At 39.1% G+C, this 17,703-nt stretch overlaps 1 protein-coding gene across 1 annotated transcript; it reads right to left on the bottom strand.

Annotated features, from left to right (window-relative positions):
- Positions 1-1,629: 1,629 nt before the first annotated feature.
- On the bottom strand, positions 1,630-15,647 carry LOC149214737 (uncharacterized). The gene is made up of 3 exons (XM_089390952.1): positions 14,843-15,647; positions 8,680-8,688; positions 1,630-2,860 (listed from the first exon to the last, which is right to left on the bottom strand). Exons 1-3 carry the CDS (start codon positions 15,590-15,592, stop codon positions 1,901-1,903), a joined length of 1,719 nt encoding a protein of 572 aa, XP_089247078.1. The 5' UTR covers positions 15,593-15,647; the 3' UTR covers positions 1,630-1,900.
- Positions 15,648-17,703: the final 2,056 nt, after the last annotated feature.

Below are 17,703 nucleotides of genomic sequence, written 5' to 3'. Positions count from 1 at the left end.
ATAGTAATGAATCCTACATAAAGCGTTACAGCAATGGCGAGTATTTTGATCTCCAAAATATGAACAATATTGGATCTGCAGGGCTTTACGAAATGTTGTCAGGACATACAAGTAGTTATTCGGAGCCGAGAACAGTAGAGAGCCAAACAGATCAAAGTCCCCCGATCTCGGTTTGTAGCGACAACATCGTAATGGGTCAACAAAATAGCAAGATCTGGATTGATATGGACGACAATTCGAGGCAGTTGGATCGGGGCGACAACAATCCGGAGATTATAGGTTCGAACCGCAGGAGCATCAGCAAACAGCCACAGCAGCATCGTCAAACATCCAAAAATTTGCAGACCGAAAGAAAGCGAAGGAAGAAAATGAAGGAGACACTTTACAAATTGCGTTCTGTAGTTCCCAATATCAGTAATATATTTATTATTAATTAATTTTCTCTGAATTGGTATAATATTTACAACCCAATGTGCAGGGCGATGCATATTTATTAGTCCATATGCTCATTAATATGTGGAGTTGTATATATCTATCCCTAAATTATGTCTTTCCTTAAATTTAACAATAGAGATATACAGCCCCGCAGTAATGAACTTATAAACTAGTAAATATTAATCACCATGTGTGTAGGGTTGTTGGAGAGTAGACCCTGCAACAACACAATAGGTGCTTTTAGTTCTCGGATTCATCATCATTCATCTCATGTGATATGCATTAATGTTGTACTGAATTTCCTATCAATGCTAAGCTGTGTTATGGAAGTAATTATTGTGGTTGTCAAACAGATGGACAAACAGTCGATTCTAGGGGACGCTATCAGCTATGTGTTAGATCTGCAGAAGAAGGTCCAGGACATTGAAGTTGAAATCCAGGCCATGACTAGGTCAAACAGACCTGATCATACTCAATTAATTACTGCGGAGACAACCATTAAGGCTCTAACAGATGCTAATTCTGCCTTAATAAATTCCGCGGACATGAACCAATCCCCAGAGAAATTGATTAGTGATGGAAAGATATTGGAAGTAGGTACTCTAAACCCTACTCATTCATAGATCTGATGACAAATTTCTGTTATTAACTGTCATTCGTGGGATATCATAGGGTTTTCACCTTGTATTTACTTTTTTGCCAGGCCTGGAAATACTCTTATGATGCTATTTTATTTTAGATATTTAAAAAATTTCAATTGATAATTAAGGTTAATGTTGGAAAATTTTGGAGGGCAGAAGGAAAAAAATAGATAATAATGAAAAAAAATTCGAAAAAATTATTTTATGGAAAATAAGAATTTGGTATTAAAATAAAATATTTTTAAGGAAAAAAAAAGTAGAACTATGGCATATAATAATTTGCATACTTTAAGACAGTTTTTCCTAAAAAGTCAGAGGTTCAAAATTAGAGAGGTTCATCGTTTTTCAATATTTCTGTTTTCTGATCATATATCTTTATATTTCAGACAGGAGTTGTTTATTTCCAGGGATGCAGTCTAGTCTTCCTTTCTTACTTCGTCATTAGGTTCTGTGAGTTGCATCTTTTATAGTTGGGGACTTTAATTAGTACAGGAAGGATAATGCTGCTCAGATGACAAGAAAATAAGCAAACAGAAAAATATGCTTACCAGGATGACCTGTGTAAAATGGCCACAATACAGATTCCATTTTGTATAAGCAGCTTACTTTGAACATGATTCCTGCATGTTTTTGGTAATAATCAAGATGATAAAGAAATTACAAATGGTAATATTCCAGACATATGAAACAGTGGCAAGGCAACTCTCATTTTGCGTGAGGTTCACCGTTCAGGAAATCCATCATCCCCACTGAAACCAGAAAGCCAAGCCACGAATGCAACCATCACTATCGACCAGGAAGCACAGGAGAATCAAAAGACCTCCTTATTGAATGAATGGTTTGCAGTCTTCATCAACTCTGCCCATAGCCTCTAATATTGAAGAATATGTAATCAAATTATACGAAAATCCTTTAGAAGTCATTTCCTTCATTAATTTGACTGCTTCATCAAACATGCCCGCATTGCTAAGTGCACCAAGAACTGTGTTGTAAGATACGACATCTGGTTGAATCTCCGAATTTTTCATTTTCTCGAACATCTTAAAGGACTCTGTTGGCCCACATGCCTTAGAAAAACCATTCAAAACTATATTATGGCTACTAATATCAGGTTTACATCCTCGATCTTGCAGTTTTTTAAGCCATGAATGAGCTTCATCAACCATGCCTGCTCTTACCAGGCCAGACATTAATGCATTGTAGGAATACACATCAGGAATACATCCCTGACTTTGCATTTCTTCAAACAGTTTAATGGCTGCATCAATACGCCCTGCTTTACCAAGGTGTTTAATCATCACTGCATAGAGCCTTGAGCTGGAAGGAGTGCTGTTTTCTTTCATTTCCTTAAATAATTCCACTGCCGCATCATAACGGCGTGCCTTACCAAGTGCATCAATCAAACTACAATAGGCAGCAGGGCAAGGCGGAAAGCCCTTCTCGTCCATCTCTTCAAGAAGCATCAATGCCTTTTCCAATCTGTTCGCCTTGCATAAACCAGCAATTAGAATGGAATATGTAAACGAACTTGGAGCAATGCCTTTTCCATTCATTCTCTCAAACCAATGCAACGCCTCCGATGGATTGTTAGATTTGAAAAGAGCTTCCATGACACTGTTATATGTTACCACAGTAGGATTGCATCCTACAGTTTCCATCTGTCCAAATAGCTTCAGAGCATCATCAAGTAGGCCTGCATCACCCATGATATCGATCAGTTTGTTGAACATGACCACATCGGGAGAGCAACCATCTTTCTGCATATCTTGAAATATTCTGTATGCCTCTTGGACTCTCCCTGCTAAAAAACTAATAAACTTAAACAGCGATTCTGCATGCGGAAAGAACTGAAAAGAATCACTGAAACTTAATGCCCAGGGATACGAATTACCTCCGGCCATTGGTGAAACTATTGATGCAATTTCCTTCTTAAACACCACGCTCTAGCTGCACATGCAAAAAGGAAAGAAGACAGTTGATCTGAAGGCACTTCCAAGCTCTGCTATCTCAACTAAATGGTGTAAAACTGAAGGGGGTTGAGATCTGAGCTTGGGGACCAAACAGATGAATATATAGCTAAGCTTCCATCAAGCTTCTAAAAGCTATGTGTTAGAAAAACCACAAATCAAGGTAGAGATCATATCAAAGTGATGGACCACTTTAGCAGCTCCTAATTATAAATTTAGTAATTCCAGTTAATTTTCTTAACTTAAGGAAACTACTGCAGTTGGTTTCCATAAGTTAAGAAAAGCTGCAATTCCATAAATCAAGGTATCTTTTGTGTAAAATCAATGGAGCTTAACATTCTCCCACTTGGTCCATACTTCCAAACTTAATGTCTCAAAAACCATTGACAATCTTTATTAAGTAATAGATACATGAATCATGGCGATAAGTCCTCTAATGACGAGTATTATCTTCCATGTATTACTATGCATTTATTCTTATTATAATTTATGTGGCAACAATTTCTTAATGAATAAACCTTATGTTTATTCTTGGTCCTTCTTAAATGAATTTTCTCAAATCAACTTAAGGTGCACATAAATATGAGAAAAAACATCACAATAATTAAGAATTTCATTAACATTGTCCATACAATGAAAAACTGCATAATGGAACCAAGTCCCATATTCAATACATGATCCTTGAATTTAAACGGTGGCATGCCCTTAGTCAAAGGATCAGCGATCATTAACTCAGTGCTGTCATGCTCAATGACCACTTTATTTTCTTTAACATGTTCCCTTATAGCTAAATACTTAACGTCGATGCGTTTATTTCGACTCCCACTTTTTTAGCCATAAAACCATCAGCTGAATTATCACAATATATTCTCAATGGCTTAGAGATAGAATCCATAATTCTAAGCCCAGAAATGAAATTCTTAAGCCATACACCATGTAAAATAGCCTCAAACAGGATATACATAAGCATGTAGTCTTTGGTCCCTTGAAAGTACCTCATTACTTTCTTTGCAGCTCTCCAGTGGTCTAAACCTGGATCACTCTAATATCGTCCCAACATTCCCACAACAAATGCAATGTCAGGTCTTGTGCAGACTTGAGCATACATTAGGAATTGCTGATCTCTTAGGTCTAGTAGATCTTCTTAATGGTGTACCATCATCTTCCTGAGAAGTATGTGGTTCAACTTGTTGTTCAAAAGTTCTTGGCAACTCTTGAACTCCTTGATCTACTGGAATATCGTCAGCAACTTGTGGAACTTCAACAATTGGTTATTCAACACCAGTTTGTACTTGAGGGGTGCTATGAACAATAACCAATCTTTCACTTGAAGTGGAAGGTTGAGATTCTGAATGATCTTTCTCAGAAACTATGTTTCTGGTTTGATCGCTCCCACTGATCAAGTCATTTTCAAGAAACTTTGCATTTCTTGATTCCACAATCCTAGTGCTGTGAGATGGACAATAAAATTTGTAAGTATGTATGATTTCTAATATGTCTGAACTCCTATTGACATCTTTCTTTGACTTGTTGGTCTGCTTTCCCTTTATGCAGTCCACACAAGTCTCAAGATCAGTAAAATCTAGAGTATTAAGTATTCCTTCATTTACCAATCTTTTAATTCTATCTATGGAGATATGACCTAGTCTCCGGTGCCATAATTTAGAGGAATCTTCATTAATAACACATCTTTTAGTGCCAGTGTGAACATGCGTTGAATCATATGTGACTTTGTTTTGTAAATTAATGTAGTAAAGACCATTAGACAAAATACCATTCCCAACATAATTAGATTTATAGAATAGACTGAAAGATTTTTTTTTCTGAAAAGTTTAAGGAATATCCAAAAGGTACAAGCCTTGAAACTGAGATCAAGTTTCTAGAAAAACTTGGAACATAAAAGGTCTTTTCTAACTCCAAAACAAAGCCACTACTTAAAGTTAAATAACATGTTCTTATAGCTTCCACATGCGAGCCCATCTTGTTTCCTGATAAGATGCTTTGCTCACTTCTCACTGGCTTCCTTAGGTTTTGCAAACCTTGCAAGGAATTTGAAATGTGAATTGTTGATCCAGAATCAATCCACCATGTGTTAATATTAACATTAACCATATCAGATTCATAACAAACAAACGAGATTACTTCCTCAAGTTCGGGAATGTTAGAACGAATTTCAGAGAAATTTGCAGGTTGTACTACTGCATCAAAATAAAGAATCACATGCTTATGTTGAGGCTTAATAAACTTTCATGTTTTACCAATGTAAAACATGCTAAAAAGAATTGAATCAAATGACTTGAAAATTGCCTGTGGGCTAAATTTTCAACTCAAACAGATTCAATAAAACTTTATGAACTTTCATGTTTTACCAATGTAAAGCATGCTAAAAAGAATTGAATCAAATGACATGAAAATTGCCTGTGGGCTAAATTTTCAATTCAAACAGATTCAATAAAACTTTATGAACTTTCATGTTTTACCAATGTAAAACATGCCAAAAAGAATTGAATCAAATGACATGAAAATTGCCTGTGGGCTAAATTTTCAATTCAAACAGATTCAATAAAACTTTATGATAAAACTTATTAATTCATAACTCCTGTGGGTAGGTTATGAAATTTTATCCTAATTAATCACATAAATATAATAAAAATTCCTGTGGGATAAAATTTATTATATTCAGTGTAATTAATTACAATTTAATGTCTAAATAATCTTTATGTGATCTTGCCAATCAATATATAATTTTATTTAATTAAAGATGCTGTGGCTATTCTCTAATTAATTAAAATCATATGGATCACTAGACATTATTTTGTTGCATAAACAAAACTTAACCAGAGAGAAAAATAATGTTTACTGAAAGGAGTAAGTCAAAATGACATTTTAATAAACTCCATATAACTGTAATAATTCTCCAGCAAATCAAAATTAAGGTTAAAGCAGTCAGTATTACCAAAATGACTACAAATTGATTGTTCAATTTATAAACTTAACCCGGAGATTGACTGAAGCAGCTTTGATCTACTTTGCACTTGCATAGCAAATGCAGTTCGAAGACTAGCTGGCTTGACTTCAGGCTCCGTCCTTAAGTTTATAAAACAACAAAATAGACCAACAAACAAGCTATTTTGCTCACAAGATAAATGGAATTAAAATAAAATTTACATTCCTTAGTCTCACTGTGATCCAGGTGGATATTGGTGGCCACCTGCCAAGTCCACCTGGACCCCCACCATTGTCTTTCTCAGCATTTTCAGTTTCCTTAATTGTAGCACAACTTACTATTTTTAGCAATTTTTCGGGTCCTGAACTTCCGGAGCCGTTTTGAGGCCCTAAACGACGTTTTTTGGGGAATCCGGGGGCAACACAAGTCCATGGAATGGACTAGTGTTGCCCGTTCCAACAATGATAGTGCTCGGATAGATCTTTCTAATGAGCTATTGTACGCGTCAAACGGAGATCATATGCCAAAGTTACGACCCCGGGAAGTTGATGTACCAACTTACCCCCAAACGGGGCCCACAGTTTGGCGTTTCATCTCCTAGGGTTAGGTTTTGGAATGTTAAGGGTTTTTCCATTGTTTCTCAACAATAAATAGGCCTTCGAGCCTCATTGTAACACAGTTCAGAGGCATGTAGCCGTCACATCTCTTCTCAAAGATAAGCTACCATCGCCCTAGCTAGTTTATTGCCATTTCTGTTTGTAAGCATATTTCAGTATTTTCCATTAATGAAATGAAGTATTATTTCCGCTGCATCTTTGTGTATATGGTTATCTCTGTAATTTGTTGCGTTCCTGTTTAAATCCGGATCAGTGGTATCAGAGCAGTCTGCTTTTTCTCTGTTTTTCTTTGCATGTCCCCAACAAGGTCGGGATATAAGGAGTTAGGGCTTGAACTGGTTGAACCTTTGCAAGACCAGCCTCGCAAATCCCGACGGCCTCCCATGGCGGACGAGAAGAAAGACGAGGGGGCAGGAGATCCCATCAAAATATTGCTCGAAGAAGCGCTCGAGCGACAACGGAACGCGATGATGGACAGCTTTGCGCAGATCCTTCAGCGGCTACCCAGAAGCGGTGCATCGGCTTCCAGCAGCTCCTCTGGAAACGCCACACCCTTTAAGGTACAAGTTAATTTTGAAATCCCCATATTCGAGGGTCAGATAGACGCTGATGTCGTAGATAAATGGTTAAATCTGCTAGAGGGTTATTTTTCTGTTCATGAATTTTCGAGTCGGGAAAAGATTATTTTTGCTCTTCTCAAAGCAGCCCCCCACGTCAAGGACTGGTGGGAAACCTACTGCGAGCAAAAGGATGAAAGTACTGGCTCACTATTTTCAGCCGCACCCACCTGGGATTCGTTCCGGGATGCCATCAAGGAGCAGTACTACCCTGTCGGAAGCTATGAGGATGAATACATAAAGTGGACCACGCTGCGGCAGGGAAGGGACCAAGACGTGCCGGAGTTCACCAATCTTTTCCATACCCTTCGCACAAAGTTGGGTATCAAGGATTCGGAGCAACATTTGATACTCAAATACCGTGGCTGCCTGCACAAGTACATCCAGGAATAAATACAGTTCCTAAACATCCCCTCGCTCAGCGCAGCATACCGGTATGGCGTCAAGGTCGAGCAGAAGTTTAAACAAAAGAAGCGAGACTTTGGATCTGCGAATCCAAAGTAGGGGAAAGGTGCCCCTAAACCACAGAACAAAGGACAAAGCCAAGGCGGGACAGCCCAAGACAACCAGCCGAAGCTGCAAGCAAAGAGCAACGCCGCGAAGCCGAGAAAGGACACTGGAAAATGGTGCGAGTTCCATAAGAGCTCCACTCACAACACAAGTGAGTGTCGGGCCAAGCAGTCACTGGTGGCTGAGCTAAAGGTTTCAAAATCAGATGCATGTTCTGACTCTAAGTCAGAACCCGATAAGGGGTATGAAAAAGGGAAGCAGATCATTGATGCAGATCCCAGCGCCACTGTTGCTACCTCAAAGATCCAGAAAAATGAACCCGAAGATCTGGAGGAATAGGAGCGTCTCTTCCACTCCCAGATGTGGGTAAAGGGCTCCCCGATACAGTTCATTTTTGATAGCGGGAGTCAAAAGAACCTCATTTCGGCAGAGGTCGTGAAGCGGTTGGGCTTACCGACCACAGCACATCCACAACCATACACCATTGGGTGGCTTCACCAAGGGCGAGATCTTCGCGTGAGCCAGCAGTGTCGCCTTCCATACAACATCAAGCCCTTCACGGATGAGGTATTGTGTGACATTGCTCCCCTTGAAGTTTGTGATGTATTACTAGGACAACCATACTTGTGGAAGCGACATGCTGTGTATGAATCAAGGCCTCGTGCTGTTATTATTACATTGGGAAATAAGTTGTTCAGGATACTAGAGGTAGCACCACCTGTCGCCATCTCTTTGATTACTGCAAAACAATGCAGTAAGATCATTTCCAAAACCAGGAAATTTGTTTTCCTGATGATACGCCCTCAAGGGAAGAAGAAGACAGTGGCCGCGGCCTCCAAAAGGGGTCCCTCTGCACGGCAGCTACAGATGGACAAGATTGTGGAGGAGTACGAAGACATCTTCACCTCCCCGGCAGGGGTTCCTCTGCACTGTCAAGTCAAGCACTCCATCGATCTGACCCCAGGTGCGCCGCTACCCAATGGACCAATTTATCGGCACTCCGTTCTGGAGAACAATGAAATCAAGAGGCAGATTCAGGAGCTCCTGCAGAAAGGTCACATCCGTCCGAGTTCTTCGCCTTGTGGGAGCCCGATAGTGTTGGTACAGAAGAAGGATGGGACGTGGAGACTCTGTATTGACTATCGGGCGCTAAACAAGATCACTGTCCGTAATAGGTACCCGATCCCGCGGATTGATGACCTCCTAGACCAACTAAATGGGGCGAAATATTTCAGCAAGATCGATCTGAAGTCAGGATATCACCAGGTACCAATTGAACCCTCAGATGTGTGGAAGACTGCCTTCAAATCCAAGGAGGGCCTCTTCGAATGGTTGGTCATGCCTTTCGGATTGACGAATGCTCCTGCAACCTTTATGAGGCTAATGGATGACATCTTGCAGCCATTCATCAACTCCTTTGTAGTAGTATACTTGGATGACATTCTGATCTTCAGCCAGAGTTGGGAAGAGCACCTCCACCACATCCGACAGGTTCTCCAAACACTACGGCAACACAAGCTATGTGCCAATTTGGAGAAATGCACTTTTGGCATGACCGAGGTTCAGTATCTGGGATACATCATTGATGAACAAGGGGTGCATGTCGATCCAGCCAAGGTCCAAGTCATTCGGGAATGGCCCTCTCCAACCACTCTAACAGAGCTCCGCAGCTTTCTAGGTCTTGCCAACTTCTACCGCAAGTTTGTGTTGGGATTTTCTCATATTTCTTGGCCCTTGAGTCAAGTCACCAAGGGCGGGGCGAAAGAAAAATTCTTTTGGTCTGAATCTCAACAGAAGGCATTCATGGAGTTGAAGGATCGCCTCTGCACGGCACCAGTGCTCGCGTTACCAGATTTACAACAACCATTTGAGGTCGAGACAGATGCCTCTGACTATGCTATTGGGGCAGTCCTTACTCAACATGGACATCCAGTGGCATATCACAGTGAAACACTTTCAGACACAGTCCGGAAGTACCCCACTTATTATAAAGAGATGTATTCCATTGTACAGGCCTGCCGACAATGGAAGCATTACATTTTGGGGAAGGAAACGGTCATCCACACAGACCACCGACCTCTGCAGTTCATACAGACCCAAGGGAAATTGCAGAATGATCGCCATCAGAAGTGGTCTACATACCTGCAACAGTTTCACTTGAATATCAAGTATAAAAAGGGCAGCACCAATAATGTTGCGGATTGCCTCAGTCGACCACCGATCATGGCGCTAACCACCGTGCTCAACTCTTGCGGGCACGAGACTTCTGATTGGCCACTTCTCTACAAAAGCGACCCAGAATTCGGCCACACATACCAGACACTCTTGGAGGGTCCGCAGGTTGCAGATTTTCACCTCCAGGATGCCCTATTATGCCACCTCGGTCACCTTTGTGTTCCTTCAAGCGAGCGTGCCAAGATGATTTGGGAAGCACACTACAGTCGGGCTGTTGGGCATTTCGGGGTCGAGAAAACAGTGGCAGTACTGCAAAACTATTTCTATTGGCCGAATCTTCAATAGGATGTTGGGAAGTACATCCGATCATGTACTGCCTGTGCCATTGCCAAACTGACCATTAAGAAGCAAGGCCTCTATACCCCGTTGCCTACCCCTAGTCGACCTTGGGAATCCATCTCCATGGATTACATGTCAGGCCTTCCTTCCACTAAGCATGGAAATGACTGTGTTTTTGTGGTCGTCGACAGGTTCTCAAAGATGGCCATTATGATGGCCTGCAAGAAGAATATCACAGCAGAAGCCACTGCTAAACTCTTCTTTGAACGAGTGTGGGTGCACTTTGGGATCCCACAGTCTATCATCTCAGATTGGGACAGTCGGTTTCTCAGCACCTTTTGGTCCAGTCTCTGGTCAATGCTAGACACCAAACTCACGAAGTCCACAGCCTTCCATCCTCAAACTGATGGCCAGACAGAGGTTGTCAATAGGATGATTGTGCACATTCTGCGCATGTATAACTCAAAGCATCCACGCACATGGGACGAGAGCCTCCCCTACGTTCAGCACAGCTACAACCGAGCTCTTCACAACTCCACTGGCCATAGCCCTTTTCAGGTGGGTTTGGGATTCCAGCCACTATGCCCCATTGATGTGGCCATGCCACTTGCAGCTACTCACATGAATTCAGCTAATGTCCAGTCCGAAACAGATAAGGCCACCAGCTTCATTGAGCGCATCCAACATATTCACCAGCAGGTCCATGACATTCTTGAGAAATCAAATGCCAAGTACAAGCAGCGACATGATCAACATCGGGTGCCACACAAGTTTCAGGTGGGCGACAAAGTCTGGTTGCATTTGCAAAAGGAACGCCTTACTGGAGCCTATCGAAAATTGAGACCACTCCGATATGGTCCTTACACCATTACTAAGGCTATGGGAGACAATGCATTTGAGCTCAGCATTCCCCCATTCCTTGGCCTGCACCCAGTATTTAATGTGGACCGCCTTCGGCCATACTTTCCACCATTGCTAGACACATCCGACATTGCAGAACAGCTCAAACCCAGAGAATTAAATCCAGATTGCATGGAACAAGCTGCAACTGATCGGATCATTGACACACAGATCAAGAACACTCGCCAACAGAATATCCAACTGTATCGAGTTGTCAAAGCGGGCCAACTCCTTCAGCAGGGCAAGTGGCTCACCAGGGAACAAGTTCAGCAGAAGTTTCCTCATCTCATGGAGGAGCTCAACGCAATGGGGACCATTGCTTCCTAAGGGGGGAGGAATGATCCAGGTGGATATTGGTGGCCACCTGCCAAGTCCACCTGGACCCCCACCATTGTCTTTCTCAGCATTTTCAGTTTCCTTAATTGTAGCACAACTTACTATTTTTAGCATTTTTTCGGGTCCTGAACTTCCGGAGCCGTTTTGAGGCCCTAAACGACGTTTTTTGGGGAATCCGGGGGCAACACGAGTCCATGGAATGGACTGGTGTTGCTCGTTCCAACAATGATAGTGCTCGGATAGATCTTTCTAATGAGCTATTGTACGCGTCAAACGGAGATCATATGCCAAAGTTACGACCCCGGGAAGTTGATGTACCAACTTACCCCCAAACGGGGCCCACAATTTGGCGTTTCATCTCCTAGGGTTAGGTTTTGGAATGTTAATGGTTTTTCCATTGTTTCTCAACAATAAATAGGCCTTCGAGCCTCATTGTAACACAGTTCAGAGGCATGTAGCCAACACATCTCTTCTCAGAGATAAGCTACCATCGCCCTAGCTAGTTTATTGCCATTTCTGTTTGTAAGCATATTTCAGTATTTTCCATTAATGAAATGAAGTATTATTTCCGCTGCATCTTTGTGTATATGGTTATCTCTGTAATTTGTTGCGTTCCTGTTTAAATCCGGATCACACTGTCCCATAATTTATTTAAGACTAATTCTTAAATTAATTACAAAATGGGCTCTAAACAATTTGCAAACAAAAATGCAAATTCAAAGACTAAACTATTTCAACTGTTCAAATAGTGAAATATTCAAATATTTAAGAATGCATAAACTATTTCCTTTAATTTGCAAACATAAACTTTTTGCTAATGAAGAGTTGCAAAGCAACTTTATTTTGCAATCAGTGTAAATATAAAACCAAACAAAACACTCTGCAAAATAATCAAATTCCAAAATATGCTAACATAAACCCATTTGCTAATGCAAAATTAGCAATGCTCCTATATATTGCAATCAAGTAAAATACCCTTTTAAATTAAGTTCGGGACTCTTGATTGTATGAAACGGAGTTTAATAGTGGTCTAAATATACGGTTGGTTATATATACAACCAACTCCATTATTAAACAAACAAAAATAGACCAGTAAACAAGCTTTCCAAATTGGAATAAATTTACAGCATCATAAAACTGAAATTCATTAAAGAAAATGCCAAAAACAGTGACATTCTGATATTTGCGCGATATTATAACTATGGCACAAAATTCCTACATGCTTTGATCTCGAAAGTTTCAACACCTATATTGTTTAAGATGTATAGCGCATCAAAACATCACTTCAAACTGACTGTATGACCCTTCCTTTCTGGACAAACATTTATGTGACAATAACATAACGTAACTTTATTACATCAATATAACACTTTATGTCCTCCATGGAATACTTCATGAATTGCGTTGTCAATTGCTCCTCGTTGACAATACATTCCATAATATGATATGACAGTTTTCAGTGATGCCAATATTTTCAATGATATGACAATTCCAATGCAGACGATCAGATTGAATTTGGCAAAGATTGAGGTCATGATAAACACCTCGAAATCACTTTAAGAGAGTCTTATTGGATAGTTGTTACAGGTTTTATAGTTGTTACAGAACCGTACACTTCGAAATATTCTTATATTTAAAGAGCTTAACTATTTCCATGGCAAGGTACAAAATTATGTATGCATTCTCTTTGAAAAGATGATAAGAATGGATCTCCGTAAGTCTGGCATTTAAAACTATAAAACACCAGAAAACCGATAGTCGTTCTGTGCAACAAAAATAAAATAAAAAATGCCCATATTCTAAAATGCCATTGAAATAAAGAATTCAGATGGACTTTGCATTATAGAATCGAAATGAAATTTACGACATCGGAATCAACGGTAATGTCTATGAAATGAACACGGTAATAGTCAAAACATTCGCGCATCTGCACGCAGCTCTATTGACAAAAGGCATACATCTCAAGCCCAACCCAGCACGCCCATCGCAATTAAATCATCTTAGCACGTAACCCAGCATGCCCATCGCAATTAAATGATTTCAATGCAACATATCTATTTAATTAATAAGGACGCCTTTCTGACATTCTGCTACAATGAATTTCACTCGGAATGAATTCATCCCCCAATATTTGTAGGCACGAGGAAGATTTGGTTCGTCAAATAATCCGGACGAGGCAAGTTGAAAAAAAAACTTATCAAACCAGAGACTTTAACACGCGTATGGAGTAATTCTTCTCTAAACCCGAACTAAAACCCTTTAGAAATGAGATTGTTAAAAACTTGATAAGTTTGTCTTTAATTAATAAAGATGTCATTTAACATCCTCACACTGCATATATCCCCAAATATTTGAAGGCACAACTTATCTTTAAAGATCTCAATCATTAAATAATTAGTAAAAAGCAAAACGAAAAGGCTTAGCAGAGGTGTGAAGTTAAAGTTCTCTAAAACCCGAATTGAAATGAAGAACTTCAAGTTTTCCCAAAATCTTTCTCCCGTTGAATACGTTAAAGATGTGTTGGAGATGGATTAAAGCTGTGTAATTAATAAATATCTCCTTTAACATCTTGTTACAAAAGAGACCGCTCACGATAACATTATCCCCAAATGTTTGTAGGTGCTAGAAAAAGCGTGAGCATAAAGAAAGAGCTAGAGAGATTCGAACCATCAACTGATCGAGTTATTTCTTATTCACTAAAGACGAAATTGTTGCAGATGGAACAAAGCTCGATGTAATGACCAAAGATACCAAATCTGAAGCGATTCTTTAGTACAAATCGAGAGAGGTGCACAGAAGGACAAAAGGGCGGTGAGAGAAAACCAAGGCAGAGATAAACCGCTCTGATACCAACTGTTAGAAAACTAATAAACTTAAACAGCGATTCTGCATGCGGAAAGAACTAAAAAGAATCACTGAAACTTAATGCCCAGGGATACGAATTACCTCCAGCCATTGGTGAAACTGTTGATGCAATTTCCTTCTTAAACACCACGCTCCAGCTGCACATGCAAAAAGGAAAGAAGACAGCTGATCTGAAGGCACTTCCAAGCTCTGCTATCTCAGCTAGATGGTGTAAAACTGAAGGGGGTTGAGATCTGAGCTTGGGGACCAAACAGATGAATATATAGCTAAGCTTCCATCAAGCTTCTAAAAGCTATGTGTTAGAAAAACCACAAATCAAGGTAGAGATCAGATCAAAGTGATGGACCACTTTAGCAGCTCCTAATTATAAATTTAGTAATTCCAGTTGATTTTCTTAACTTAAGGAAACTACTACAGTTGGTTTCCATAAGTTAAGAAAAGCTGCAATTCCATAAATCAAGGTAGCTTTTGTGTAAAATCAATGGAGCTTAACACTTCCTGCTTTGCCTAGCCCATTTATTACTTCAGTGTATGTAAACACATTCGGTGTACAACGTGTATCCTTCATTTCCTGGAACAACTTCAAGGCCTCTATGCATCTGTTTGATTTAAACAAACTTCCAACCAGGATCGTATAGATCTTCGCACTAGGTTGCAGACCATTCTCCTTCATTTCTTCAAAAAGCTTAATCGCAGAGTCCACATCTCCAAGTTTCCCAAAGTTGGAGATGAGCATAGTATAAGTTACCGTATCGGGAAAACATTTCCCTTCATTGCACATTTCCCTGTAAAGCTCTTGCACCTTATCATGACAATTTGCCTTCATCAGCACACTAAACATGCAATTATAAGCATAAACACTGGGTTTGCACTTCTCTGTCTTGATGAGATAAAATATGGAAAGGGCCTTTTCCACCATCTTTATCTTGCCTAGTATCCTAATAATTTCAGACAATATGCTAGGATTCATGCCACAGTCACTTTTCACCATCTTTTGCACTGTCTGCCACATTTCCCCCACTAGTCCCGCCTGCGCTAAGCAACGGATGAGGGGCATATAGAGAGCCAAACAGATCAAAGTCCCCCGATCTCGGTTTGTAGCGACAACATCGTAATGGGTCATCAAAATAGCAAGATCTGGATTGATATGGACGACAATTCGAGGCAGTTGGACTGGGGCGACAACGAACCGGAGATTATAGGTTCGAACCGCAGGAGCATCAGCAAACAGCCACAGCAGCATCGTCAAACATCCAAAAATTTGTAGACCGAAAGAAAGCGAAGGAAGAAAATGAAGGAGACACTTTACAAATTGCGTTCTGTAGTTCCCAATATCAGTAAGGTATATATTTATTATTAATTAATTTTCTCTGAATTGGTACAATATTTACAACCCAATGTGCAGGGCGATGCATATTTATTAGTCCATATGCTCATTAATATGTGGAGTTGTATATATCTATCCCTAAATTATGTCTTTGCTTAAATTTAACAATAGAGATATACAGCCCCGCAGTAATGAACTTATAAACTAGTAAATATTAATCACCATGTGTGTAGGGTTGTTGGAGAGTAGACCCTGCAACAACACAATAGGTGCTTTTAGTTCTCGGATTCATCATCATTCATCTCCTGTGATATGCATTAATGTTGTACTGAATTTCCTATCAATGCTAAGCTGTGTTATGGAAGTAATTATTGTGGTTGTCAAACAGATGGACAAACAGTCGATTCTAGGGGACGCTATCAGCTATCTGTTAGATCTGCAGAAGAAGGTCCAGGACATTGAAGTTGAAATCCAGGCCATGACTAGGTCAAACAGACCTGATCATACTCAATTAATTACTGCGGAGACAACCATTAAGGCTCTAACAGATGCTAATTCTGCCTTAATAAATTCCGCGGACATGAACCAATCCCCAGAGAAATTGATTAGTGATGGAAAGATATTGGAAGTAGGTACTCTAAACCCTTTTTTTCAGAAAGAAAAGCATTATATTATATTGAGGCAAATTTCTGTTATTAACTGTCATTCGTGGGATATCATAGGGTTTTCACCTTGTATTTACTTTTTTGCCAGGCCTGGAAATACTCTTATGATGCTATTTTATTTTAGATATTTAAAAAATTTCAATTGATAATTAAGGTTAATGTTGGAAAATTTTGGAGGGCAGAAGAAAAAAAAAAAAGATAATAATGAAAAAAAATTGGAAAAGATTATTTTATGGAAAATAAGAATTTGGTATTAAAATAAAATATTTTTAAGGAAAAAAATGTAGAACTATGGCATATAATAATTTGCATACTTTAAGACAGTTTTTCCTAAAAAGTCAGAGGTTCAAAATTAGAGAGGGAGAGTATGTATGTTTTTCTAGTGACTGCATGGAAGTGGGTTTCTTGTCCCACAAACAAAGGGATCTCATACACCAATATAGTGTCTTACTTGGCTGTAACCTTATATATATATATATATATAAAGCTTGAGTGGGTCTAATAGTTAAGACTATGTGTTTCCTCTTAAAATGTACAGTTTCAAAATTAAAGGGACTGTATAGAGATGGGTCCCTTATCCCACAAATAAGAGGTATTATACACCAATATATGTTGTCTTGCTTATATATACATAGAAAAAATTATAGCTTGAGTGAATCTCATAGTTAAAAATATGTCTTTTGTCCCTGAAAATTCAACAAAACTAAAAAAAATAGAGTATATATCTTTCATAAACTTTTAGCAATCAAATAAATATTAATATAAGTTGTCTTATAAACAATAATATCTCATTCACCAATTTAACTTAACTCTAATTTTAAAAATTATAAATTTACTCTATAAAAAATACTTATAAACCAGCGAAAATACAACATATTTTCAGTAAAAATAAACAGTCTACATAAAGTTACTTATAAACCAGAGAAAATACAACGTAAAGTTTATTTCAATTACCTTTGAGGTTTCGTTCTTAATGAGTTCCGTTATGTTGCTTTCAATCACAGAAGAGGCTCTTTTGAAACAGTTGAAGTAAGTTTTATCTCAATTACCTTTGAGGCTTCGTTCTTAATGAGTTCTGTTATGTTGCTTTCAATCAAAGAAGAGATTTAAAAGACCTGAGATTCTGTTTAAAATTATATTGGAATAGGTTCTTTTGAAACAGTTGCAATGTAAGTTTTATTTCAATTACCTTTGAGGCTTCGTTTTTAATGAGTTTAGTTATATTGCTTTCAATCACAGAAGAGATTTAAAAGACTCGACGTTTTGTTTAAAATTATTTTGATTTTATTGAGCTTAACTACGGTGTTTTCAATCACAGAAATGAAATCTTACAATCCCCATGCTTTTGGTTAAATTTTGATT

The sequence above is a fragment of the Pinus tabuliformis genome, chromosome 1_1, assembly GCF_031772625.1.
Source record: "Pinus tabuliformis cultivar Carrire ecotype Pingquan chromosome 1_1, CPIR1, whole genome shotgun sequence".
In the NCBI taxonomy this organism is placed as follows: Eukaryota; Viridiplantae; Streptophyta; class Pinopsida; order Pinales; family Pinaceae; genus Pinus; species Pinus tabuliformis.
The sequence above is the reverse complement of the archived record's forward strand: the minus strand, read 5'-3'. Positions and strand labels throughout refer to the sequence as shown.